At 38.1% G+C, this 27,398-nt stretch overlaps 1 protein-coding gene across 8 annotated transcripts in view; it reads left to right on the forward strand.

Moving 5' to 3' along the window:
* The window catches only part of SGIP1 (SH3GL interacting endocytic adaptor 1), a 167,510-nt gene that overhangs the window by 123,050 nt on the left and 17,062 nt on the right, over positions 1-27,398 (forward strand). For 4 of the 8 annotated variants that reach the window (XM_072997769.2, XM_072997772.2, XM_072997775.2 and 1 more), the window contains one exon: positions 27,030-27,141. In XM_072997769.2, coding sequence (XP_072853870.2) covers positions 27,030-27,141 — 112 coding nt within the window. Of the gene's footprint in view, positions 1-3,029; positions 3,096-4,530; positions 4,591-27,029; positions 27,142-27,398 lie in introns of all 8 variants that reach the window. The other 4 variants (XM_072997771.2, XM_072997770.2, XM_072997773.2 and 1 more) reach the window with 2 other exon arrangements.

A 27,398-nucleotide genomic window follows, 5' to 3' on the forward strand; every position in this document is an offset into this window, starting at 1 on the left:
ATAACTTTGAGGAAAACATTTAATTTGTCCTTAAGTACACTTGCACTAATGGAAAGAAATTTCCTATCTGCTTATGTTTCATTGCAATTCTGCTTCAGTCAACATAAAATAAAGAGAAATTATTTGCTTCCACAAGAATTCATCACTGATGCATAATAACCATAACTAGTTCCTGGTTATTTTGTGGTGATCAGACTCAAGATCCTTGAAAAATTCCACACATTTGGTTGTCCTTCAGATTGATTTTCAGAAATATGTTTATTGCAACAATGTATACCTACTAATGTTTAGTTAAAATATTTATATTCCATATTTCATTAAGGCAGTTTTTAGTCCATCCAACTTGTAAATACAAGGCAATACTTTAAAAATCAAGTGGCAGTTTGAGGTAAAAAACTGCAGTATTAAAATACAGTTGTGCCCCGTTTAACAATTACCCCATATAACGATGAATCCGCTTCACAACGATGTTTTTGCGATTGCAATTGTGATCGCAAAACAATGTTTTAATGGGGTTTTTTTTGCTTTGCGACGATCGGTTCCCTGCTTCGGGAACCAATTCTTCGCATTACAACAATCAAAACAGCTGATTGTCGGGTTTTCAAAATGGCCGCCGGCTGCTCAAAATGGCTCCCCGCTGTGTTTTTGGATGGATTCCTTGCTTTACAGGCATCAAAAATGGCCGCCCCTATGGAGGATCTTTGCTGGATGATGAGTTATTCAGCCCATTGGAACGCATTGAACGGTTTTCAATGCATTTCAATGCGCTTTTTTATTTCACTTTACGACGTTTTCGCTCTACAGCGATTTCGCTGGGATGAATTAACGTCATCAAGCGAGGCACCACTGTAATCATCTAATCAATATTAGGGAAGTCTGCCTGAAAGGAAGACTTCACAGTCTTTCCAAAAGCATATGCAGATGAATTTTAATGGATCATCTTTGGTCTTTCAGTGGACAGAGCTAACTGTTGCAGGAAATAATAGCCAAGAAAACTGTTGGAAATACAGCCCTTGAAAAGTGTAAAGCCTTAAAATAAATGCTGGTGTGTAGTCCAGCTTTAAGGTAGCAATGCATTGAAAATGTGAGGTGCTTCTCAAGGGTCACATGGCTTTAGCTAATTGCCTAAGAATGTGAATGCTACTTTGATTCATAGTCAAGGCAATAATATAATTCATTAGTTATATAAAGTTTAGTTAGAGCAGCTGCTATATCTGTCACTTTAGAACTGCTAAAGTGTTTGCAGCAATCCTATTTGTTAAAATTGCTCAATACTGTATAGTGAGCATTTGAGATTTTGTTAGAAATATGGTGTGGAAAAGAGAGACTGCAGAACAAAACAGCTGTGAAAACTGAAGCAATATAGAAGGTGAAAGGGCTAAAAAAGAGAAATGCTGGCTTGTATTTGACCATCCCGTAGTCATGGTTTGTTTGTTCAATAGCAAGTAGCACCGAGCATTGTCCATGCTGACAGTGTTAAAATCAAAACCCAATTGCTAAATATATTTAAGGCATACTGATTTAGATGCTTAGCATCTAATAGAGGAACTCTAATCTTTAAATTCAATACATTTAGTTTGCTTTTCCAATTCTAGACATTTAAAGTAATTTAAAGTACTGTATCACTTTTAGAGAGAACCACAGAAAAGATATTACATGAAGCAAACAATTCATCTTGTTGCAGTGAAGCAGTTTTGTGTCATTGTGTGTGTGTGTGATTACAAATGCAGAGAATAATAATCACTGTAGTAAATGCTCACTGTATGTTTGAATTCTGTGTTCTCTCCAACATGTTCTCTCAGTAGAAATAGAGGAAGGGGTAGAGTTTTCCACAGGTATCTTAATTTTCATAATGTCACTTTAGTTTTCCCAGTATTGGGGATGGGGAAGGGGAGCAGTAGTTTTCCACCATTAAGAAACCCCTGTGATTTAGTCACCTTCACCTCGAAAGCGAGAATGAATGTTTACTGAGACGAATCACATCTACTTGAAAGCCCTTTAGCCAACAGATTGTTTCAAAGTTGATAATGCTCATCTTCTGTTGGGTATGGTGGGCTTCAACAAATCTGCACACATAATCCCCTGCAAATAGAGTCATAAATTTCATTGTGTATGCTGGCCTGCCAAGAGTTTCTAATTAAAAGCGGAAACAAGAAGGGTACCTACTATGGGGAGAGGATGAAAAGTACTAGATGAGTTCAAGTTTTAATGCTATCTTAAATCTTTTGAGCCAAATTCCGTTTTACAAAGGTTAGTTTGGTACCTGAGTTCATACATTCAATTGTGAGTTTCAAAAACATGTTAAAAATGTGTCTTTTAATATCTTCCACTCCTTCCTGATAATATTGAGCACAGATTCCTTTGATAGTATTGGTATCTGGACAATTTAGTAGGGCTACACCATATTAAAAACAAGCTAACGGTCCATTTATAGCAAAACATATGGATTAAATACAAAATTATTTGTAAGGGTGATGGGAACATGAAGCCTGAATAAATTGGGGCAATCCTGTTTCTTAGAGGACTTTGCAAGAGAAAGGGATTATTCACTGTGTATGATTGGGTTTAGGGAACATAAAAACATATAGTAGATGGTGGGATTATGGTCTTTGAAATTCTGTGGCTCTAACAAAATGTTTTGGGTCATGTCTTAGAAAATTCCTTATGAAAAGGGAAGTGACTCATAGCCAGAAAAATTATCAGTAACCCCTGATATTGTCCTACACGTTACTCTCCTAATCATGGATGCTTATTCCAAGTATGGAGAATTTGATGGAATGATTATTGCACAGAGGTTTGTTTGTTTGTTTTTAATTTACCTGTTTGTCCTTTTTTGTATTTCATTTTGACTTTTTGTGGTAGCTGTTGCATATGATTTTGATAATAAAAGCAATGTGCCCACCATTTCTATGTCTTTGATCTTTTTTCCCCCTTGTAATGTTTGTGTTTTGGTTAATAAGCAGCTACTTGATTTTCATTTGGAATTTTTGTTTTCATTGTATTTCTTTTACGTTTCTTTTGCTCATGAGTTTCAGAAGATGATGCTTATGTTGACAAACTGCCCTCGTTTGAAAGGCACTGTGAAACGCCTGCAGGTACTGTACTAGCAGAGTGGTTTCAAGAAATCTGGATTAAAAATCCAAGCCATTGTCATCTGAATGCCTCTTTCACTACCACCCTCACCACCATGAGTGTCAAGTGCATACAAATATACTTGAGATCTAACAAAGGCACCCTTGCCACATTCAGTCAGTGCACTGCATGATGGTTTCCCAATGACAGTATTTTGGGAAAGTTGCCATTTGTAGACATTATTCTCTTGTATGGAAGAAATAATACAACTACTCAAGAGCTACTTTACACAACATTCATTGACCAGAATCCTATTGGTGTTAACAGAAGCTTTATGTAACTTGCCTCAGCTAGTTGTGGCTAACTGACAAGGTACTGGGCACATCTTGTGCAGTTGGGCATATGACAAGGCAGACAACTGAGATGTACACTGGTACTTCATCAAGTAATCATAATTAGCCATGGCAAGTTACACAAACCTTACGGAAACACTAACATGATTCTGGCCACATTTCATATATCCCGCTCTTCTTCCAGAGATTTTAGCGATACGAAACTCATAAAATTTCCATAGCCAGGAATGTTTAGCTTCAGCAGTATGAATTCATAATGAGTTTCCAATGCTCATTCATGTTCCCTGAATCCTTTAAAATGATGTATTTCAAAATAACTGATAATTTTTGACTAAGAGAAGAAATGTAGCTGTAGATCTTGGTTTGACTAAAAAAATTTTCAGCTACAAGTTCAATAAAGTAATGAATATAATCAATATTGCAGAAATGCTATGCAGTAGTGTAATAATTGCAATTTGGTTATATTAGGGAAAACATTTAAACAGATATTCATGCCAGTTTGGGAAGCCCCCTGAATTGAAGATCAATGAAAACAATTAAATCCATGAAAACAGAAGTACAGTACACCTGAAGTATCTTCCAGGAAGAATGCATGTGAGCTCCAGAAACATTTCCAGTTTTTCCCTTCATCAGCCATTTATTTTAATTAGATTCATGTAATATTATTAAATTCTATATTTTTCAAATGGCATCATGCACAGAGGTGGCTCCTAACATTTCAGTAGTATCTCTGACATGGGATGAGGCCATTGGCTAGGAAATTCTACCCAAAGCTCATGTAGCTCAAAAACACTAACCTATGGAGCACTCCACCAATAGGATAGTCTTCCACACATCCAAATATCCAAGTCAAAATCCAGTGGCCCAAAGGTACCTCCATCCAGAATTCCATAGCTTGCTCTCTTTTTTCAGCTTTCTGTTCCCCGAAATAAAACAAGAACATTGTTTTAAAATCCCTGCCCTTCTCCTTGCACGTTAACAAGCTTGCAGCACCTCTTCTTCCCCTCTAGAGAGATTAATGACCTGCTTCTGTGACTCACACTTATGTCCTTCTCTCTCCCTCTCCTTAACCTTTCCCATCCCGCTTCAACTCCTGGCCATACAGAGAATGAGCAGCCTTCCCTCGTCTGGTTTGACAGAGGAAAGTTTTATTTGACTTTTGAAGGTAAGTAGTGCATAGCATACTGGGTTGGAACTTTAAACTCCCCTGTGCTCTTATCCTTTAACCAAAGCCCTTTGGTTTCCTTCAAATGGACGAACCCATTCTGTCTTTCTGTATGGAAATGCTATGGCTACTTAGATGACATGCTGAGTTCAATCAGAATGACTTTTAAATTTGGTTTGTATAACTGTGTCCCTTCAATTGTTATAATTGTCTCAGTGTAAATAAAAAAGGAAATATTTAAAGTCCTATATTCATTACCAAGGAACTTGACTCTGTCAACCAGGGCTTCTTATACACACGTTGCAAGCGATTTTTTTACACTTTGTAGCAATTACAGAATATATAGGTAAGATTTTTAATTATCCTTTGAGAAACCCCTATAATAATAAGCAGTAAATACCAGATAAATATGAAAAAACACCCCCCCCAAGTGTTACTCAGTACATCTGTTGTGCATCAGCAACTTACTGCAATGTATAAAGAGTTTATCTCACTGGGACTTTGGCATCGTCCAACTAGCTGCTTCATTTTAATTTATATGTAATATTTTCCAGCTTTGAAGTAATGAAGATTTAAAGTTTGCCTATAATAAATGTTTAATATCACATGTTTCTTTCTGTTGTAATTATCCTTTGCAGGGAGAATAGTTTGGCACAAAGCAAATTGTATGGGGGGGGGAGGTTGTTCTTGTTTTAGGTTGGTTTTTTGGGGCAGACAAAGGGGATACAGGATATTCTTGATTTATGTTGCTCAAGTTACAGGTGACCTTAAACAGACACTTGTGATTTGTTTGGGGGGGGGGTTGTGTTGTTCAGCAACTGTTGAATCCCATTCTACATTTTGTGAAGTTGCACAAGATAATGTGGCCAGTTTGAACAGTTGGTTAGATCTGCAATTAAATGGAGAGATTTTTAACTAATGAAAGAGGGTGCTCCTGAATCTCTGTTTGCAGTTCTCCCTACAGTCTCTCGGTCTTGCTCTAGAGACAGAGCTGAAATAAAACTGATAAAAAAATATCACCTGCCAGTCACATTTACGAAATAACTGATAAATCCAATAGTTTTTCTTCATGAAGGAGCCCTTCAAGGAACAGAAGGATACCTTTCACTCCAAACTGGGGAAGAATCACCATGATATGAATATGTTTTTAAATTCTTCTGTGCTTCCTTGTTCATGTAAGGGTACAATTACACTAGGGGAAAAAAAATCAGAAAATACTAAGAACTTGGGATGGGCTAATTTGCATTTTATTCTGTCAATCACAGAATGGAAAGGGAAATGTAAATCAGCCCAGAATTCCCTCCCCTTTAATCTGTAGTTTTCCCCTCTGCTGCTGGGGCTTCTATTTTTTTTTTAAGGATCAATTTGTATGTGATCACTTGAACCAATGCAGAAAAGCTGCTATGCCAGCACACATGCAAGAATGGCAAGCAAAGCCTGTTGACAAGATTCCCCCAGGTTTTTTTTTGGGGGGGGGGGTTTACAGCTAAGGCTGAAGCAAAGCCGGTTTTAACAAGACACATTTTTTACAGATTAAAAACAGCTTGGTGTTGGTGCTGTTGCACTCGTGCATATAAACACCAAAAAAGGAAGAATAAAAAGAAAACATGAAGAAGATGAGAAAACAAGAGGAGGAAATGCGAGTTACAGTTAGTTAGGCAGTTCTTTTAACCATTTCTCCTATAGGGCTTCAGTAGAGCTGTAAACAAGCAGCAAACAATGTTTTTCTCCCTTTGTGTCCATTTATATTGAACAGACCTGAATTCCATGATTTTGCTTCACAGCACGTGAAGGCAAGTGAATTTGAATTTCCTTCGCTGTGTAGTATAAGATATGGTGGAGAGGAGGCAGAAGCACTTTAGAAATATCCTTAATTACTATGAATTTTCTAGTATATCTCATTCATCGCTTGCAACACTTTTATATGAAAAAGTAATCATGAAAGATTTATTGGAATGTGGTTTTCTTTTTAAGAAAGTGTGGTTTTTTTGTTGTTGTTAAGGTGGGGAAACTTTGATATTACAGGTATTGGGCATGCAACAATCATCAGTCCTACCCAGGATGGCATTTAGTAAAAGAATATAGACATTATCATTCCAAAATATCAGGCAAAAAAACTTCCTCATGCCTCCTATAATTCTGATGAACAGCAACAATCTACCTTTGATGGCTTTGGCAATGGAATATTTCTCCTTCTGTCATCAGTTTGGAACACCAACTGAAACACAATTCCACTTTCAAGCCAAATAGACTCTTGTCTTAGCAGGTCCTAATAAGACACTGTAATTTTTAAAGTGATAATATGGCATTTTCAGTCTATCAAGATCTCTCTCAATGATTTATGTACCTTAAATGTACTTCTTAGAGACATCACCATGGTACACCCATTGCTGCTATAGACAAGCAGCTGTGGGAATAACAGGCTAATTTATGTCCGTGTGTGCATGTGTTGTAATGGCTAACCACTCAAACCTATATGGGCAGAGGTCTGTCACATCTGTATGCATACCCTTTGCTTCCCATGTTCTCCTTGACTGCTTCACCCTCACAGCATGGTTCTGCCTTAGGAAATTTCCAAGAATGCCAAGAGCGACAAAGAGGCAAATTGCTGCTTCTGGAAAAGAGTTCCCCATCTGTCCTTATTACAGCTGAAACTTGTTTCTTCTGTGGGGCTGAGCAGTTGTGAAAGTTTCACGTCTCCCTCTAGTCTCCCTCTGCTAGTCAAATAGTCTTCAATTAGTCTCGCTCTGCTTTTCCTTTTTCCTGTTTTGGTGATCATAAAGTTATTGTAGAACAGGGAAAATTGGGAGCAGTAGCAGATTATCTCAGCCCCTGCTTGAACATCCTTTTTCACTGGGAAGTAGGACAACAATCATCAGTGGGAGATGCTACCCCAGAGCTTGAGAAATGCTTTTTTGCAACTCATTGTGTTATTGCTTTAGTCGCTTTGTGATGCTAATCCCTTAAAGAGTGAAATGTTACCAAAATTATTACAGTTCTTTTCTTTTTAAAAAGTACACTTAAAATTCATTTAAAGAAATCAGTGATCTCTCAAGAAAACATTTTAGATGAGTAAATGGAGTACAACTGGAGTAATTCTGTTTATAGTTATTACACTATTTGCAGAACTATTGTTCTTATTTCATGTTATCAAAAATAACATGTAACAATCTTAATAATATTCTCAGAACTACGGAGTTGGAAGGGAGCCTATGTATCATCGAGTCCAGCTCCTGTTAAAGAGGCACAGTGAGGAATTGAACTTCCAGATACCAAAACCACTGAACTCTTTAGGCAATGTTTACTTCAAGCTCTGTACCGTGATTTCCATCAAGGAGCAAACCCTTTACAAACATCCTTTCTCAAATGTGCATAATAACACTGTGCCTTTTATTCAGCTTGCCTCTGCACCCTTTATTCACCTTGCCTCTCGGATTGTTACCGCTATTCTAATATACTTCCAGAGGTTTTCTTCTAATACATTTTAATGTCCAAATCAAAGTGAACAGTCCCAGATCACATTAGAAAATATGTTGGCATTCTGAGAGTGAAAAAAAAATTCAGATAACAAAACAAAGATATACTAAGAGGAGGAAAGTGAAATATATAGTAATAATATCATATAAGGCAAACAATGAGCTGGCATTGGATGATGAAAATGGAGAAAGGGATGACCAGCTTCACACACACCCCAGTGAAGACCAAGGACCTCTCCTGCATTCCCCAGTCACTCAGAGTGCAGCGAAAAATTAATTGGAATTTTATAATATTTTGCATGCCGTATTTCTTCATACAATCAACCCTCGACTTACGAACAGCCCTAGTTACGAACATTTCGAGTTATGAACGTCCTTCCGGAACGGATTAAGTTTGTAAGTCGAGGGTTGACTGTATTTTCAGTTCAGCTGTCTAGTTAGTGTAGGATAGGTACTGCAAATAGTTTTATTTTTTTCCCTAATAGTTTTAGCAAGTGGATGTGGGTGTGGGTGTGGGTATTGGTGTAGATGTACTGAGTGTTTGTGCAGCCTTTAAGTGAGTGGTTGAGTTTTAGCACAGGAGGGTCTGTTTGTTTCACTCCTCCCCCCACCCTTACTATTTTTAGACACTTTCCTTCTGGTGTTCTTTGAGCTGTCAAGGACTTTCCACACCACATACTTCTTGTCTTCCTCTTCTAAAACCTCTGTCACTTCCTACTTGTTTTGCTTTCCCCCTCCCCATAGTGTTCACTAATCTTTCAGTTTGAAGAGGAGATTTGTTTAGCCCCCAAAAAAGCATCTGAGGAATTAAAAAAAAACAACAACACAAGGCATGAGATTATACAACCACTTTATACTGCACAGCTACCTCATATAACATGACTACCTCATTTGAAGCAGCAGCTTAATCTAGTATCATCCATCACTGACCCCACTTTCCTTCTTCCTTTAGGAATACAGTTTTACATTGGGGGGAAAAATCTGGAGTTGACAAGCACATCAGGTTATGAAAAGTAGAAATTCTAATTAGCAAGTCTCACTGGGAACCTGTTTCATTCCTTGAACATCCTTAAAGATAATCATCAGCATCATCTTAGAACTGCAAAACTGGAAGGGACTCTATGGAACATCAAGTCCAGCCCCTGTCAAGCAGGCCCAATGGGGGAATCAAACTCTCAAACCCCTGGCCCTACAGATAGCTATGTAAACCATTGAGCTATCCAGCAATTCTGAGGCAGCGATGTAGAGTATCTTACTTTTGTTGAATCTTTAGTCAAACCTATGTGTACGTGCACACTTTCGGGATCAGTTATTTCCACTGAGAATTTTTTTGTAATCCTTTTTCTTTAAAGTACTGTTGCTTCTTTATTATTTCACATTAATTATTCAAATAGTACATAATTATATGATTTTCATCAATTGTGCTGCATTTTAGAGTTATATTAAATCTAGAGATTTTGGTGAGGTAGAAAGTTCTGACAAAATGTTAAACTTACTGAAATCGACCTTTTCCCCAGTTGTTTTTGGGAAGGAAAATGTCCTAGCTATTTGCCCCAGTTCCTGGCGCTTCAGCATTTGTCTCCTGCAGATCAGGTGTCACTGTGTCTTCCTTTCTGCTGTATTTTGCCACCAGGAATACTAGAGGTTGGATCCAGTCTGTGACGACTATCAGACTGGTATACATTCATGATATTAACTGTAAGCAAAACAAACAGGTTAACAATTTCATATTGGAAAAAAATGAGATATGTTTTAGTAGTGCCACAAATATTTATAAAGAACAATTTGTGGTTTTCATTGTTGCATTTTTGAAGCCATTTTATATGTAAAATATCATAACTCTTTGGAACTATTGAAAAATACTGTAACTGTATAGAAAAATATACTGTAATTGTCTATCTTTGAATTTCTCCTACTGATAATCTGTGGTTCTGGCACTTAGAACTGCAGTTTTCCCTTGTGCTATATTGTCCTTCCTTAAACAGTTGTATAACCTGGGGGAAAATTCAAGGCACACATTGGCAGGGGAGGGGATATTTTTGGCTTACCAAAAATTATTTGCATAAGAAATTGGTACATCAAGTCTTACTGTAGACTCTGCCAGTCATATCAGTGTGAAAAGAACTGTGTGTTCCCATCTGAATCATTGCTTTACATATTGTGTTGTGCAGTCAAGAACAGATCCTTCCTCAGGCTTGGTTGAAATTAAAAGCCTATATTCTTCAAGTGTTCAGAATCAAAAATGCTTTTTGTTTGTATTCCAGTAATTCTCAGGCAGAATAATGGCATTATATTGAGAAGAGGTTTTAGCAAGTTAATTAATAAAATACGCTCAGAGGAATCATAAAATTCTTCCAAAGAGAATTTATAGCCTTGAGAATGAAAACTTAAGACCATAATATAAAGTCTTGCAGCTATATCCAGATATTATCAGTCCTACTTCTTCTCTTCTTGACTGCCCTTTGTTGTGAAAACTTGAAGCCTAGATATAGAAAAAACTATAATTCCCATAATGTCCTGTGTTTTCTTGCTTATGGTGTTACATGTCTGCTGTTTATTGATTTTTCTTTGTAAATATAAGACCTAAAAAGACTTTTGAATAAACTGAGGTGGAATTTTGACCCCCCCAAAAAGGAGGCCCTGTGACAAGGTGGTTTTACATATCCATGAAATGAGCATGTTTTAGACAGTTTCACTCTACTTGAAAGAGAAAGTATGTGTCTTTAAAGTACTCCTGGGCTTGTTTTATCTTTGGAGTCCCTATGATTAAGGTTATTATTGGCTGAGAGTGCTTGTTATGAACTTTACTAGTTTGCAGTGGACTAGCAATTATTTCTGGGTAGCAATAGTGTGCCGAATTGGTTCATGTTTTAATAACCTCCTGATTAGACTACTGTGATGTGTAATATAGGGGTTAGTCTTTCGAAATAGTACAGAAGCTTCAGCTGTACAGAATACTCCTAGACCAGAGGTCCCCAAATCCTAGTCCGTGGCTTTGGCAGGACCGGGCCGTGGAGACAGATTGCCCTCCCCCTGCACACACTCCCCCATGCATGCCCACACACAAGAATGGTCCCCCCACCTACACGAGCACACCCCGCCATCTGCGCATGTGCAAGTATGCACCCTGCCCACCCGTGAGTGTGAGGGATGCCCCCCATACACAGAACCCGCCCCCCCAACCGGTCTGGGGTTTTGAAAAGTTTGGGGACCACTGTCCTGGACTATGGGCAGGTGGGATCATGTTACACAGATATTGAAGGAGGTGGACAAAGAGGGGGAGCCTTCTTTCTTATAGTATCTTGTTTGTAGAACATCCTCCCCAATGAGGTGCAACAGGTATCAGCATTGCAGTATTTCATTTCAGTGTCAGGCCTCAACTTATTTGTCTAACAGGATATTTTCCATTGGGTAGTACTTTTATAATTTTTTATCTGCCTTGGAGTTTATCATTTTTATTGTATGGTTTTTATTGCATATTTATTGTTCATCTGACTTATGTGATGGAGGTTTTCAAATATCTAAATAACTAATATAAATAAACCAGATTATAAGTGAGGGTGCAGTTCTTGTTCTCTTAAAATAAGCTGCAGTGAGACCATGTGTAAGACCATTTTGCAAAATGCACTCTTCCATTTGAAAGTATTATTACACCCAAAATGAAATATATCTTGTTAATTCCATCACAGCACTCTTGGACTATATGACGTTAGAGGTAGGGCACTTCCTGTCACACCATCAGACCCCCTGACTAAGCATTAGGTGATCATTTTATCACCAAGGTGTTTTTTTGTGTGTGTATATGTGTGAAAGCCTGCCTGCCTATGTGTGTGTGTGTGAGAGAGAGAGAGAGAGAGAGAGAGAGAGAATGCCACTCTACCCATGCCCTTTTGTCTTTGCTCTGCTTAGCATTAACTGTTGGGTCTTCTGCTCCAACAGCTTTCACAGTTTCACTGCCCCGCTCACTGGGACAGGGTAGGAAGAGTAAAGCAGTTTGAACATGGAGTTCCTAGACATTGTAACTGGTCATCCAGATGAAACATTTGTTCTCTTATATTTACAGAGTTGCCAGTATTTTTCCTGCTGTTCAGATGTCACTAAGCATAGATTAGTGCTAACAGGGACAAACAATCAGAAACTTGCGGTGTACAGTGGTGCCTCACAAGACAAATGCCTCACATGACAAAAAACTCGCACGACAAATGGTTTTGGCTATGGGGTTGATGACTCGCAAGACAAATGTTCCTATGGCCATGCTTTGCAAGATGAATATTTTCCGTTTTTTTGTTCCTGCCTCATGTTTGCTGATTTTGAAATGTTTTTCTATGAAGTTTTTCTATGAAGTTTAAACACACACACACACACACACACACACACACACACACACACACACACACACACACACATAGAGTACATAGGCAGGCAGGCTTTCACACATATACAAACACAAAAAGTTTTTTGATTGAAATTTTTTAAATCATCTGCACAATATGTATGGCTTTAAAGAGCACTTAATAAACCCTTTGTAAACCAAATGTGACTTTGTTCTGACTTTTTTTGCCCGTAGGAACGCATTAATTAGATTTCAACACATTCCTATGGGAAAACTTGTTTCGCAAGATGAATTTTTCGCAAGACAAGATTAACCGTGGAACAAATTAAATTCGTCTTGCGAGGCACCACTAGTATCAATTTACTAAAATAACAACAATGAAACAGATATCCAGCAGAAAAGATTTTCTTTAAGGAATTTTCCAACATTTCAAAAGAGTTGCAAATGAAGTTAATTTCTGAAAGGGATTAGCGATAGAAGTGAGCCTATACTGCAAAAGGCCGTAGATCAGAAGCTTCAGTTATAGTGCTATCCTGCTAAAACAAACAAAAAGAGCAAAACCTCAGCAGAGAAGATAATTTTTGAAGGATTTCCTAAATGGTTTTGAAACTTCTATTTTGAAAAGGAGCTGATTTCCAAAGTGGAATAGCAGTAGATATCTGTTACAAAGGGTTCCAGCTTATAGCTTTTGTGAGCTCCATCCTAAAGCACGATTGGTCTCAGGCATACTCTATATTAGTGGTCCCCAACCTTTTTGGGACCATGGACCAGTTATTGTGTGCAGGTTCCATGTGCAGGGGGTGGGGGTACCCCTGTGCTCGCGAAGGGGCATGTCACACTCGTGGGTGGGCGTGACGTGCTTGCAGAGGGGTGTGTCACACTTGTGGAGGGATGTGTTGCATTCGCGGAGGGACACTGCGCTCACATGCATGCAAGACACGCACGCCAGCAAGTGTGACACACCCACCCACAAGCACAACAAACCTCTCAGCAAGCCGACAGCCCACTATGTGTGTGTGCAGGGAGGCAGAGATCCATCTCCGCGGCCCACTTCCAGGAAGCCCACAGAACAGCACCACGCTGCAGACCGGGGGTTGGGGACCCCTACTCTATATTACCAGTTAACCTTCCTTTAGCATTTCTTACTACTTCTCTGCTAAATTTATAAGCCCTGCAAATGGAGTTCCTGTTGTTTGTTTCACTGTGTTGTATTATAGAGAGGTACTGGTGATGCTGTTTGTTACTGTGTTTTATATGCACATATTATACTGGTGCTTACTAATTTTTTGGCAGCTGCTTTTTGCCACAGGAAGCAAAACCTTGATAATTTTTGATATTTTATTTCTCATTCAGCATATATTCCTACATTACGATAATCCTTGTCTGTGTTTCACCAGGATTGTAACATTTATACAGGAATTAATGTTTGTACAAATTGTTATTCTTTGCTTGGCAGATGGCATTTTATGCCACAAAGATAGAAGCTGGATGATTTCTTCTGAAAAGCTGTTTCCCATTTGACATGGATGCATTTCATGACCCTTAATAGTAGTAATAGTAATAGCCAGGTTTTCTATGGTTCAAAAATCTTTGAAGCTTGTTCTCCCTCCCCCATAAGAGATCCTCACATTTTAGACGGGACGGTAGGCTTAATTCATTTTGAATTTTATTCCTTCCATTGCCTGTTCAGAAAACCTTTGCTTCAGTCATCTTTTTTAGAAACAAGGCTGGTGTAACTTATTTTATGCTTATTGGAGGACTTAGATCTTTAAGTGCTTATTTATAACAAAGACAAAAGGATGCTTTAATCTAAACATCAGCAACTGGAGCTCTGACATAAGTTGTCTGGCTCCCACTTGCCAGATGGAAATTAAAACTGGCACCAGTGGCAACTGACAAGGCCTTGAGATTGTGAGCAGAGTCATCCTCTTTGTATTTAACCTGCTTAGTACATGTTGAAATAACTGTTGTACTCATTCTTTTTGTTTTTCCTGTGCACAACTGGAACAGTATTGATCAAGAACATAAATTAAGGTTTAAAACCCTTGTGTTATTTGTAAATATCATAATGCATAGCATATGTCATTGGCATTCATTTAACAACTGCACAGGCAATTTTCTATTGATTGCTATTTCTGCTTATATGATCATCGCTATCATATATCATGGGCACTTAGACAAATTAATTTTACTTAGTCACATCTGATTTTCTCTTGGCTGTTTTGCATTTATTTTCTCACAGTATGCTTGGAATGTTTGATGGTTCAATCTGCCTCAGTTGGGCCATATGCAATAAATGTATATTAGTATAAGACAATAAAATGTCAAGATTATAAATCTGTGAGTTAATTTTTTTTTAATTTAGGCCTTTCTAGAGATAACAATATGCCATGTTCTGAATGTTGATGTTTTGATAAGACATATATAATTAGCAAACTAAACCTTTGAGTTATTTCTGGGCTAATGAACTGGTTGGGCCAAAGCCAAAATGACGCTCAGCTGTGGACATGCCTGGAAATGAAAGGAAAGTCTGATACTGCAAAGAAAAATACTGCATAGGAACCTGGAATGTAAGATCTATGAACCTTGGGAAGCTGTTTGTGGTCAAAAAGGAGATGGCAAGAATAAACATTGACATCCTGGGCATCAGTGAACTAAAGTGGACGGGAATGGTCAAATTCAATTCAGATGATTATCATATCTGCTATTGTGGGTGAGAATCCTGTCGAAGAAATGGAGTAGCCCTCATAGTCAACCAAAGAATGGGAAAAGCTGTACTGGGATACAATCTCAAAAATGATAGAATGATTTCAATATGAATCCAAGGCAGACCTTTCAACATCACAGTCATCCAAGTTTATGCACCAACCACCAATGCTGAAGAGGCTGACATTGACCAATTCTATGAAGACTTACAACACCTTCTAGAACTGACACCAAAGAAAGATGTTTTTCTCATTCTAGAGGACTGGGATGCTAAAGTATGGAGTCAAGAGATAAAAGGAACAACAGGGAAGTTTGGCCTTGGAGTTAAAAATGAAGCAGGGCAAAAGCTAATAGAGTTTTGTCAAGAGAACAAGCTGGTCATCACAAACACTCTTTTCCAACAACACAAGAGGCAGCTCTACACATGGACATCACCAGATGGGCAATATCAAAATCAGATTGATTATATTCTCTGCAGCCAAAGAGGGAGAAGCTCTATACAGTCAGCAAAAACAAGACTTGGAGCTGATTGTGGCTCTGATCATCGGCTTCTTATAGCAAAATTCAAGCTTAAACTGAAAATAGTAGGTAAAACCACTGGGCTAGTCAGGTATAATCTAAACCAAATCCCTTATGAATACACAGTGAAAGTAAAGAACATATTTAAGGAACTTGATTCGGTGGACAGAGTGGCTGGAGAACTATGGATGGAGGCTCATAACATTGTACAGGAGGCAGCAACAAAAACCATCCCAAAGAAAAGGAAATGCAAGAAAGCAAAGTGACCAAGATCTACCCGTGTCACTCGTGCGAGCCAGGAGGTGAGGCTGAGGAGCCTAACGCCAAGGGAGGCCCGGAAGGAAAAGACAAGAAATCAGGCCTTCTCGGCAGTGGCTCCTCGCCTCTGGAACAACCTACCTCCTGAGCTTCGTGTGGCTCCCTCGCTGGGTATCTTTAAAAATCAACTTAAAACATGGATGTTTCAGCAGGCCTTCCCTCCAGTCAATCCCTGATGCCCTTTTTCCCCCTCTATTTGCCTCTTTTATTTACGTCTATTTTATGTAATACTGTTTTATATATATTTATTGTTCTATTTTATCTTGTTAGCCCCCTAGAGTGGTCTTAACTGGCTAGATAGGCGGGATATAAATAAAAAAAAATAAACAAAATAAAAATGACTGTCCAACAAGGCCTTACAAATAGCAGAGAAGGGAAACAAAATGCAAGGGAGATAAGGAAAGTTACAGAAAATTGAATGAAGACTCCCAAAGAATAGCAAGGAGAGACAAGAGGGCCTTCTTAAATGAACAGTGCAAAGAAATAGAGGAAAACAATAGAAAGGGAAAAACCAGAGATCTGTTCAAGAAAATTGGAGCTATTAAAGGAACATTTTGTGCAAAGATGGACATGAAAAAGGACAGAAATGGCAGGGACCTAACAGAAGCAGAAGACATCAAGAAGAGGTGGCAAGAATACATAGAAGAAGAATTATACAAGAAAAATCTGGATGTCCCGGACAACCCTGATAGTGTGGTTGCTGACCTTGAGCTAGACATCTTGGAGAGTGAAGTCAAATGGTCCCCTAACAACAAGGCCAGTGGAGGTCATGGCATTCCAGTTGAGCTATTTAAAATTTTAAAAGATGACACTGTTAAGGTGCTACACTCAATATGCCAGCAAGTTTGGAAAACTCAGCAACGGCCAGCGGATTGGGAAATATCAGTCTACATCCCAATCTCAAAGAAGGGCAGTGCCAAAGAATGCTCCAACTACCGTACAATTGCATTCATTTCACACGCTAGCAAGGTTATGCTCAAAATCCTACAAGGTAGGCTTCAGCAGTATGTGGACCGAGAACTCCCAGAAGTACAAGCTGGATTTCAAAAGGGGCAGAGGAAGTAGTGACCAAATTGCCAACATGAGCTGGATTATGGAGAAATCCAGAGAATTCCAAAAAAATCTATTTCTTCTTCATTGATTATGCAAAAGCCTTTGACTGTGTGGACCACAGCAAACTATGGCAAGTCCTTAAAGAAATGGGAGTGCCTGACCACCTTATATATCTCCTGAGAAACCTATATGTGGGACAGGAAGCAACAGTTAGAACTGCATATGGAACAACTGATTGGTTCAAATTGGGAAAGGAGTATGACAAGGCTGTATATTGTCCCCCTGCTTATATAACTTATATGCAGAATACATGATGAGAAAGGCAGGACTGGAGGAATCCCAAGCTGGAATCAAGATTGCTGGAAGAAATCTCAACAACCAAAGATATGCAGGTAATACTACTCTGATGGCAAAAAGTGAGGAGGAATTAAAGAACCTCTTAATGAGGGTGAAAGAGGAGAGCGCAAAATGGTCTAAAGCTCAACATCAAAAAAGCTAAGATCATGGCCACTGGTCCCATCATCTCCTGGCAAATAGAAGGGGAAGATATGGAGGCAGTTACAGATTTTACTTTCCTGGGCCCCATGATCACTGCAGATGATGATAGCAGGCAGAAAATTAAAAGACGCCTGCTTCTTGGGAGGAAAGCAATGACAAACCTCATCAGCATCTTAAAAAGCAGAGACATCACCTTGTTGACAAAGGTCCACATAGTCAAAGCTATGGTTTTTCCAGTAGTGATGTATGGAAGTGAGAGCTGGACCATAAAGAAGGCTGACTGCCGAATAATTGATGCTTTTGAATTGTGGTGCTGGAGGAGGCTTTGGAGAGTCCCCTGGACTGCAAGGAGAAAAAACCTATTTATTCTTAAGGAAATCAACCCTGAGTGGTCACTAGAAGGACAGATCCTGAAGCTGAGGCTCCAGTACTTTGGCCATCTCATGAGAAGAGAAGACTCCCTGGAAAAGACGCTGGTGTTGGGAAAGTGTGAAGGCAAGAGGAGAAGGGGACGACAGAGGGCGAGATGGTTGGACAGTGTCATCGACGCTACCATCATGAATCTGACCAAGTTCCGGGAAGCAGTGGAAGACAGGAGGGCCTGGCGTGCTCTGGTCCATGGGGTCACAAAGAGTCAGACATGACTAAACAACTAAACAACAAAGATATATCCAAAATGTTTTGCATTATCAGAGACACAATGAATAGCCAACAGGAAATAATTCATGCAAGTAGATCTTATTGTTCTATGCATTAATTGTCTAAAGACCAAACTAAATGATAGATATTCTATGATTTTTCTTTAGTGACCTCCTTCATTTTCTTTTAAGTGAACAGTGATCAATCTGAAGTTTGGATCAGAAAAGTAATATGGAAATAGGTTAACTACCCTTTCCCTCCCTCTTGTTTCTAGCTGCAAATATTATCATACCTGCTTTTTAAGTAAGGTGTGGGTAGGAATAGTACACTCCTAATTTGAAGGGACAGTTTTGTGCAAATGGCACGGAAAGGTCATGATTAAACAGCTTCTTCCACTCACTGGTCCTTCACTCTCATTCCAGCCTTCATTTCTAGTTAGGAAAGAAAAACTTAGGGAAATAATCAATATAACTGCCAATCATGTCAGATTGCTGCAAATCAGTGATCAGTGGTTTCCTTAAATCTACAAACCTTTATCAATGGAGAAAAGTTTACAACTTGGTACATTCTTGTAATACATCCCCATTGCAGATGCTTTGAGCAAACTGTATGTCTGTAGTCCTTTTAATGTATTGTAACACTATGAAGATGTCAAGCAAAATTTTATGTAGGCACTGTATTATTCCTAAATGTGCAGCAAAGAAAATAATGCAAGAATGTATTTGTGCTTCATTTAAGAATGCTAACAAAATAATTGTTGATAATGAGTAGCTGATTGTAGTCGTATTATTACAGCAGGTCAAATTTCAGTGCTAAGAAAATTCAGCGTGTCAAGATTGTAATTATATATCTTTGCTAAATCTAAAACCATGGGGTAAGATTGCATATGAATACTTAATTAGATTCCCACCTTGATCAAGATACATGAACAGATCTAAGGTATTTAGTATGTGTCTATACTGCCATGCAAATTCACATTTTGTATTCCCCTATATATTATGTGGGGTAAACATGAGGTTATAATTCAGCTGGAGCTATATATTATTCTGGGTGTGCAATGGCGTTTAAGATGTACTATACAGTTCTAAGTGCTCTGCATTAAAACCAAGATTGGATCATTTTGGTAAGATTTCATTTTCACTTTTAAAGCTGTTGTCCATATTAACTAACTCTATAGCAGAATTTAGCAATATGGGCTCAGTTTATAACATGAGCACTAGGCAATAACAACTCAGTTACTAATGAGATGATAAAACTAAATCATGCCTTAGTTGTTAATGTTGTAGAATAGATGCTCAGGAAGGCATTGGTAGCAAATGAGACACAGAGAGAACCAAATACTTTGACATTTAAGGCAGTATTTTATTCTCTTATGCTATGAGATAAGGTAAGAATATATCACTTGGGCCATTGCCTTGTTATTTTCACATGGGAGTGTTCCCATTGTATGTCAGTACAAAAACAAGGTATTTTAGAGGGATGGTTTAAAAAAGACAACCTGTTTAGGGAGCCAAAATGGGAGAAAATTAATATTTCTTATTCATAACACAACCTTCTTCCAATCATAACAAATGATTATATCTTTATTTAGTTTTGAGTAGTTTATGTAATTACAATGTAATCTTTGTTTTTTTTGTTATGAACCATCCAGAGTGGCCCAGGTAGCTAAGTGGGTGGTACATAAATTAATTTAAAATTGGCATTTCTAAAATTATTAACAAAAATTAAAAGTAGTAAAATCCTAAGCAATAGATGCTGTTTGGAATCGTACTGTATACCGTATTTTTTGCACCATAAGACTCACTTTTTCCCCACAAAACAGGGGAGTGGAAAGTCTGTGCGTCTTATGGAGGGAAGAAAACAGATGATATTTTCCTGTTTTCTTCTCCTAAAAAATTGGTGCGTCTTATGGAAAGGTGCGTCTTATGGAGCCTGCAGAAGGCAAATGGCATACATCGTAGTGGCTTCTTGCAGCTAATTAACAAACCCTCACTTCTATTTTCAAGTGCACACCCAAAAATCCAAGCAGAGATATGTTAATTAGCTGCAAGAAGCTGTGCCAAGTTATGCAGTTTGCCTTCTGCAGCCATTAACTACACGACAGGGCATTGTGACAGTCAATGTCATTCTTCCCACAAAAGAGACAGTGCCAGTAGAAGGAGCTCTTCCTCTCTTCTGCTCACAGTAACACCTCTCAGATCTGCTCCAGAGATTTGGAAAACACTGTGGAACGGATCTGAATGACACGAGTGTATAGGAATGAGAAGAGAAGACGAGTAGTCCCTTTGGCAAGTATGGAGTGCAAATAGATGACCTTCATATTTACACGTATCCTCATGACCAAATTAGGATACATATGATAGATTAACTGGTTTGTTAACACAAAAAATGGACTGTCAAGCTGTTGATGATCCATGAAAGCTTATTCTGAAATAAAATTGCTAGGTTTTATGTACTACAATATTTGGGAGAGGGAATGTTTCTTTTCTTTCCCCTTTTTTCTTCTTTTCTTTTGCTAACTTGCTGAGACACACTAACACCAGTACTTCTGTAGAAATGTCTGGCTGAAAGATTATTTAATAGTGGTTTTACTGAACTACCATGTGTGTTTACCTAGATAGTCCTACTGCAGATGGAAACAAACCATAGCTAGTACTGCTGCAGCTTCTTTTCCCTAACTTCATCTAACAGCAGCTAGTTCACAAATCCACAAGATAGTTTTCAGATATGTTAATTCTAGGACTTTTTAATACTAGATTGATTCTGCATGTATATCCACAATTAACTCTGCCATAAAAGAAATATGGAAATACAGTGGTGCCTTGCTTAACGATTGCCCCGCATTACGACGAAATTGCTGTACAATGATCTTTTTGCGATCGCAATTGCAATCGCAAAACAATGGTCTAAATGGGGGAATTTTGCTTAGCGATTATCAGTTCCCTGCTTCGGGAACCAATTTTCGCTTTACAACTATCAAAAACAGCTGATCATTGGGTTTTCAAAATGGCCACCGGGTGCTTAAAATGGCTCCCTGCTGTGTTTAGGGACGGATTCCTCACTATACAGGCAGCGAAAATGGCCACCATATGGAGGATCTTCACTGGATGGTGAGTTTTTACCCCATTGGAACACATTGAACAGGTTTCAATGCGTTTCAATGGGGTTTTAAATTTTGTTTTATGATGTTTTCGCTTAACAGCGATTTTCCTGGAACGGATTATCGTCGTTAAGCAAGGCACCATGTACTTAATTTCTATTATGATGCTAGTCTCCGTAGTGTCAGTGTATTTAAAGTCCTTATGATTTAAATCATTTTGTTACTCAATGTTATGAGCACAGGTCTGTTCAGATCCTCTCATCTAATGAATGTGTTTTTTCAAGAGTCCTTGGGTAATATTAGATAGAATTTTGTTATGGACATAAAGATTCTTTTAGCCACATTAGGAGACTTTCAATGAAGCAGACCCTGCCTTACATTAAAATATAGCTCTGATCATGACGATGCAGTGACTTGCTTGAAGAAAAACCTGTTTATCTGCACCATCTTGATAGTAGTTATTTGTCTTGTTAGCCTCATTGTTCCTGCCATAATGATTTGGATGTTTGGTTTGCAAGACCAGTACAAAACTTGCATATATGGATGAATGCATGACTCTCAGCCAAATACATGCTAAATTATTTTTACATCAATTCCTCATAGCAACATAAAAGGAATGGTTGGGGAGAGAGCATGTGGATGTGTACTTGTGCTAGCTAAACAGCCTCTTAAATGCTCTGTATGGCAATTTTGTACAAATCTATAAATTTTGGAAAGCTAAGGTTTCTCCTTTGGGGTATGCCTTTTCATATTTTGGTAATCAGTGACAAAGGATAAGAACTATAACCTGGTTTATATAATAGATTTGTAAATATTCATTTATTCATGATTTCTGTGCTGAAATATCTTTAAATATATTTTTTAAAAAATCTTTTTTAGGGGAAGGGAATGTCCTGATTGTTTATGCAATCAACTGCTTTAGCAAAATGTTTGTACCCAAATGCAGACAAATTGGTTGAATGCCATTTTTCAGATGAGTACTGAATTAAATGAATTTGATGTAAAAATAGCATGTCTTATTGTATACCAAACTGAACTCTTATACAGACTTTGGGCCAGTTCATATATAATGCCACACCATGTTTACTGTTGTCTCTGAACTCATACAAGAGGTTTGCAAACATTATATTTTATTCCATTTTAAGATGATTACCAGTTCCTGTACTACTTTTATGGCACAACTGGATGAACTGCTAGATAGGTAGAATTCCATACATGGAGATAAATACAAGTTCATCTTGTGGCATTGTCTTGATATAATGTTCCACTGTAATCTGCTAGGTTTCTTATGGTTGTTCTGCGCCATCAGGTTGCATCCACTTTATAGCAGCCCTAATAAGCTTTTCACCAAATTTGTTAGTATAGCCCATTCAATAAAAATGCTGAAACTTCTGTTTGCTTTTGAAATGAAATAGAAAATATGGGCAACAGAGACCAAAATCCACAAGTACTGATTAGAAGACTGTGATCTGCAAAGGCTTACATGGAAATAAATTGCTTAGTCTTTGTTGTTGTTTGGTTGTTAAGTCGTGTCCGACTCTTCGTGACCCCATGGACCAGGGCAAACCAGGCCCTCCTGTCTTCCACTGCCTCCCCACTGTTTAGTCTTTAAGGTACCCCAGTTCTTCTGAATATATGTTTTACTCTACATAATAATGGGAAAAGATCAATTAAGAAAGGAATGTATCAATTATATATCTTAATACATCATAGAAAAATTTCCCAGTTAACTAGAATAAAACAGTCTAAAGAAAGATGGGGTGTGTGCTGGATATAACATATATTTGACTGGAATTTGATTAGAAGTTTAAAGAGCTTCTATACAGAGAATAAACAAAAACCTATTACAGTACTTAGTTCAGTGCTAGATTAGGGCTATTGAATCAGCTAGGGATTTGTTGAATCAATGCCTCCCTATATTTCAGTGATTCTAATGGGCCTAACCTAATTGTGACTTACTATACTGGAGTAGGTTATTCCTAAAGTAGTTAAATCTGTTCAATGGAGCTTATGGAGGAGTTAACTCACGAAATCCCACTGATTTAGTGGGCCTTCTCGAGTTCAACTTACTATACTGAGCAACAGGATTTTAGCCAGTGTCATTTAAAATTCAAAATAAATAAGTATGTAATCATAGATAAGGATCCAAATTTTGCCAACTAAATAACAGAATACAGCAGAAACTAGAGATGGATAGTTTCTCCTTGCCCCCCTGCATCCCCTGTGTGTGTTCTGTGCTGTCAAGTCAGAGCCGACTTACAGCTACCCTAATAAGGCTTTCAATGTAAGTGAGATATTTAAGAAGTGGTTTTACCAGTTCCACACCCCCAGTGAGTATTCATGGGCAACTGGAGATTCGAACCGTGTTCGCCAGGATCTCTGTCCGCTACATCACACTGGGAATCCAGTGTGCAGCCCCTGGAGCCCCCAAAATCTTTTTCAGGGGGCTGGGAAACCTCAGGAACCAATTTTTGGGCAGTTTTAAAGAGTGCAGGTGTGTGTGAAGGGGAAGGAATTTCTGTTGCACTGGTACTAGTTGAATGTCACTGGAGTTAAGCCATATCTACTACTTTTAATTTTATTGCTTTGGAGACATCTAAATACATTCTGCCATGACCTTGCTACAGTGTACAGTTGCTTACAGACATTTCTATGCTGGAGTCTGTGTTTATTAGGTTCAGAATGATAAAGAAGCATAATTTTAGGAATCCTCAGTGGTCTAATGTGGGAGAATTCCTGACAGTAATTGATGGCTGTTCTTTCTTTTAATAATTAGCTTCCAAATAATTTTGAGTCAAATTGTGCTTAATAGACTAGCCCCTTGCTGCACTGAGAATCAGTATATTTAACCTACTTCTCAGTTTCAGAGCGAGAAGTTTAAAGTGTCATTTACTGAGTACTTCCTTCCTTAATAATATGTCTCTTTGACATGAAGCACTACCAACATGTGGACAACAAGTGCATTATGGTGAAACGTGGTGGGGGAAAAGACTTTATTCTAGCCTTATAGGCATATACAGTAACTTCTTCACTTTTCTCTGTAATGAAAAACACTGTATGAAATAGAGACATTGGTATTTAAAAAACAACACTTATTTGAGCCATTATGGACAGTATCCTATTGGGCATTTCTGCCTGCATAATGAGAATGACATCACCAGTGGCAGGTTGCTGCTGATTAAATATGTCTTGGTTTAAATTTCAGGTTGTATATGACTCACAAACAATGACACAAAATTATACACATCCTGAAATCTGCTGCTACTGATGATGTCATTCCTACTGTGCAAGTGGAACTATGCAACACAATAGTTGTCTAACTATTTTATTCAAATTTTACTAATAAACAACAAAAAAGTGGTATATGCCATACTTGATTCCTACTGGGTGAAGTTAATTTGCATTCCTTTTGATTTTAATTGTGGCAGTTATATCTTTGAGACAAACCAGAAGAAAGCATCACATCTTCATCAACCGTCTTATTCCCTATAAATAATTAAGAGATTATTGTTCCATGGCAGAGGGCATGTGAGGAAGGGGAGTAAACCTCCCCTCCATGTTTTATCTCTGTATTTTATTGTTTTAAGGTTCTGCTCTAGAATAAAATTGCTTAATTTAAAGGTGGACAGCAAGAACACTGAGGCAGACATAGGTTGCTTCCCTCTTCATATTTTGTCTCTGAAACATAATCATTGAATAATATATGTAATTATGTTTTCAATTTGACTCTTATGTTGTTCTAGCTGACTATGAGCTACCCTGAGTGTCTCCCTACCCCATGGCAACTTATTACTTACATACGTACAAAATGCTGAAAGATTGTTTTGGACTTTGAGAGGACCTTTTTAGCACTTATGGTCTTTTATGTAACCACCTAAAGGAATTAGTAAGTGAAGATTTACACTTACCAATCTACACACAACTGGCCTGGCTTTCTTCATTTTTTCCCCCTTCTTCGTTGAACCTTGATACCTATATCCGTGGAAAAGAGATGTACCTCTAGGTAAACAGTAGAAGTCAGGCTCTATCAGTCAAAGAAAGGCACAGCACTGAACTAGTGTATATTCCAAAGTTTATTAAATAGTGACCCAAATCTTCTTACGTAGTTGTATGACTGAGTATGCAACTGATAATGTCTATGGTGATTTCTTAAATTGGAGCAATTTATCTCCAAAAGTTATGTCATTTGCATAGCTACTCCAGAGGATTTTGGCTAGTAAATGAGGTTTCAGACACATTGACAGTCACAATACAGTTTATGTGGACATGAGTGACTCTTCAATAAAGTAGCTCATTTAAGTGCTTGAAAAACAGAAGCTGACAATAGCAAACACTATCATGGATATTTATTATTATTTTTATTATTATTTTTATTTATTTTATTTATATCCCGCCTATCTAATCAACCAAGATTACTCTAGGCGGCTTACAATAATAAACAACAACAATACGATTAAAATAAATCATACAAAGAAAAAGTTACAACAAGATGAGAGAAAACTAAGGAAAAAAAAGGAAGGGTGATCAGGAATTAATAAACGGGAAAGCCTCCTAAAATAATTCCTTGGTTCCCACCCCCTCGCTTTCTAAAAAGTAGGTGTGCTTAAAGCATTGCCTCTTCAGTGGTGGGCGGTATCTATCATGTATCCTCTGTTAAGTTTGGAAGGGAGGCAAAACAATTGATTTCCCAACAACACAACTGTACTAGCGGTGGGGATAGTATGATCCCGCACTGCATGCAGCCTCAGAGGTAGTTTTGATGGCCCACTGGCCTGCCTCAAGCGCTTCTTTGTCTGGTTAAAAAATGCCCACTTTCAAAACTGGATATGGACTTACTGCTACTTTAGGTTTCTTTTTCTTTTTAAAAAATTTTATTTATTTATTTATTTTTGTAATTTTCTTGGCACTTTTTGCAGACTGTGTAGCCTATGACCTGCAGAAGGCTCTATACAACCGAGGAAGCCTCCTTATACAGTATATCTTATATTTGAGGACTATTTTTTCTCAAATGAGCCTGAATGCCAATTTCAAGGTAGACACATTGCCATTAGCATACTTCACCTCCTTTGTTCTGTCTTGAGGAATTTTCCAACTCCAGCTTATTTACCTCATAGCCATTGTATTTGAACAGCAAGAAATTTGAATATTTGGCTGTCCATTATAGGTAGATTGTTCTGTGTTAACTTAACTACCACCTAAAGCTTTCCTAAGTCCTAGACATAGTTGCTGTGTATCTTAAAGGGATTACAGGTAAAGGTTCCCCTTGACATTTAGTCCAGTCACGTCCAACTCTGGGGGGGGGTACTCATCTCCATTTCCAACCCGTAGAGCTAGCGTTTGTCCAAAGACAATCTTCTGTCATCACGTGGCCAGCGCAACTAGACACAGAACACCATTACCTTCCCACCATGGTGGTACCTATTTATCTACTCACATTTTTACATGCTTTTGAACTGCTAGGTTGGCAGGAGTAAAGGGATTGTAAGAGCTGTCAAAGAAACATTCATAAATCCTGCTTTTATCAACAGGAACCAGAAGACAAAAAGTTATTGTCTGAACTTTTTTAAAAAACTGGATTTTGGTTAATAATTAATATGACAATGATGATTATTTGTGTTTGGGAAAGAAAATTTTGGATATTAAGTAAATGTTGATAAAATTTACCAGTATGTCTTTTATAGGACAAATGACTGCTTTCACCTTTCATCTCACCACCAGCTCCCTTTGTAGTTTTGACAGGAAGCAATCAGAAAGATTTCCATGTGCATAAAGAGTAACTGTGTTCCATTGGTTGCAGGCTCTTCTCGAGGACCTAGCCCCTTAACAATGGGTGCACAAGACACTCTGCCTGTAGCTGCAGCTTTCACTGAAACAGTTAATGCATACTTCAAAGGAGCAGACCCTAACAAGTAGGTATCATACTGTGCAATTCAAGATTGGTCATATACAATTAATTTCCTTTGCTGGAGAGCATTCTGGGAACTGTTAATGTCAATCAAAAAACAGAAACTGTTCACATCTGTGAAAACATGTTGGATGGAAAAAGGACACTAAGATCTGTCGTCAAAGATAAAAGGAGAATGTGCACTAAATAATATTCCAACTAGTTACTAAGATCAGATCATATTCTTTCCACTTTTATCCATACGAAGTCTGAATTACGTAT

The sequence above is a fragment of the Pogona vitticeps genome, chromosome 4 (assembly GCF_051106095.1).
Source record: "Pogona vitticeps strain Pit_001003342236 chromosome 4, PviZW2.1, whole genome shotgun sequence".
Classification (NCBI taxonomy): domain Eukaryota; kingdom Metazoa; phylum Chordata; class Lepidosauria; order Squamata; family Agamidae; genus Pogona; species Pogona vitticeps.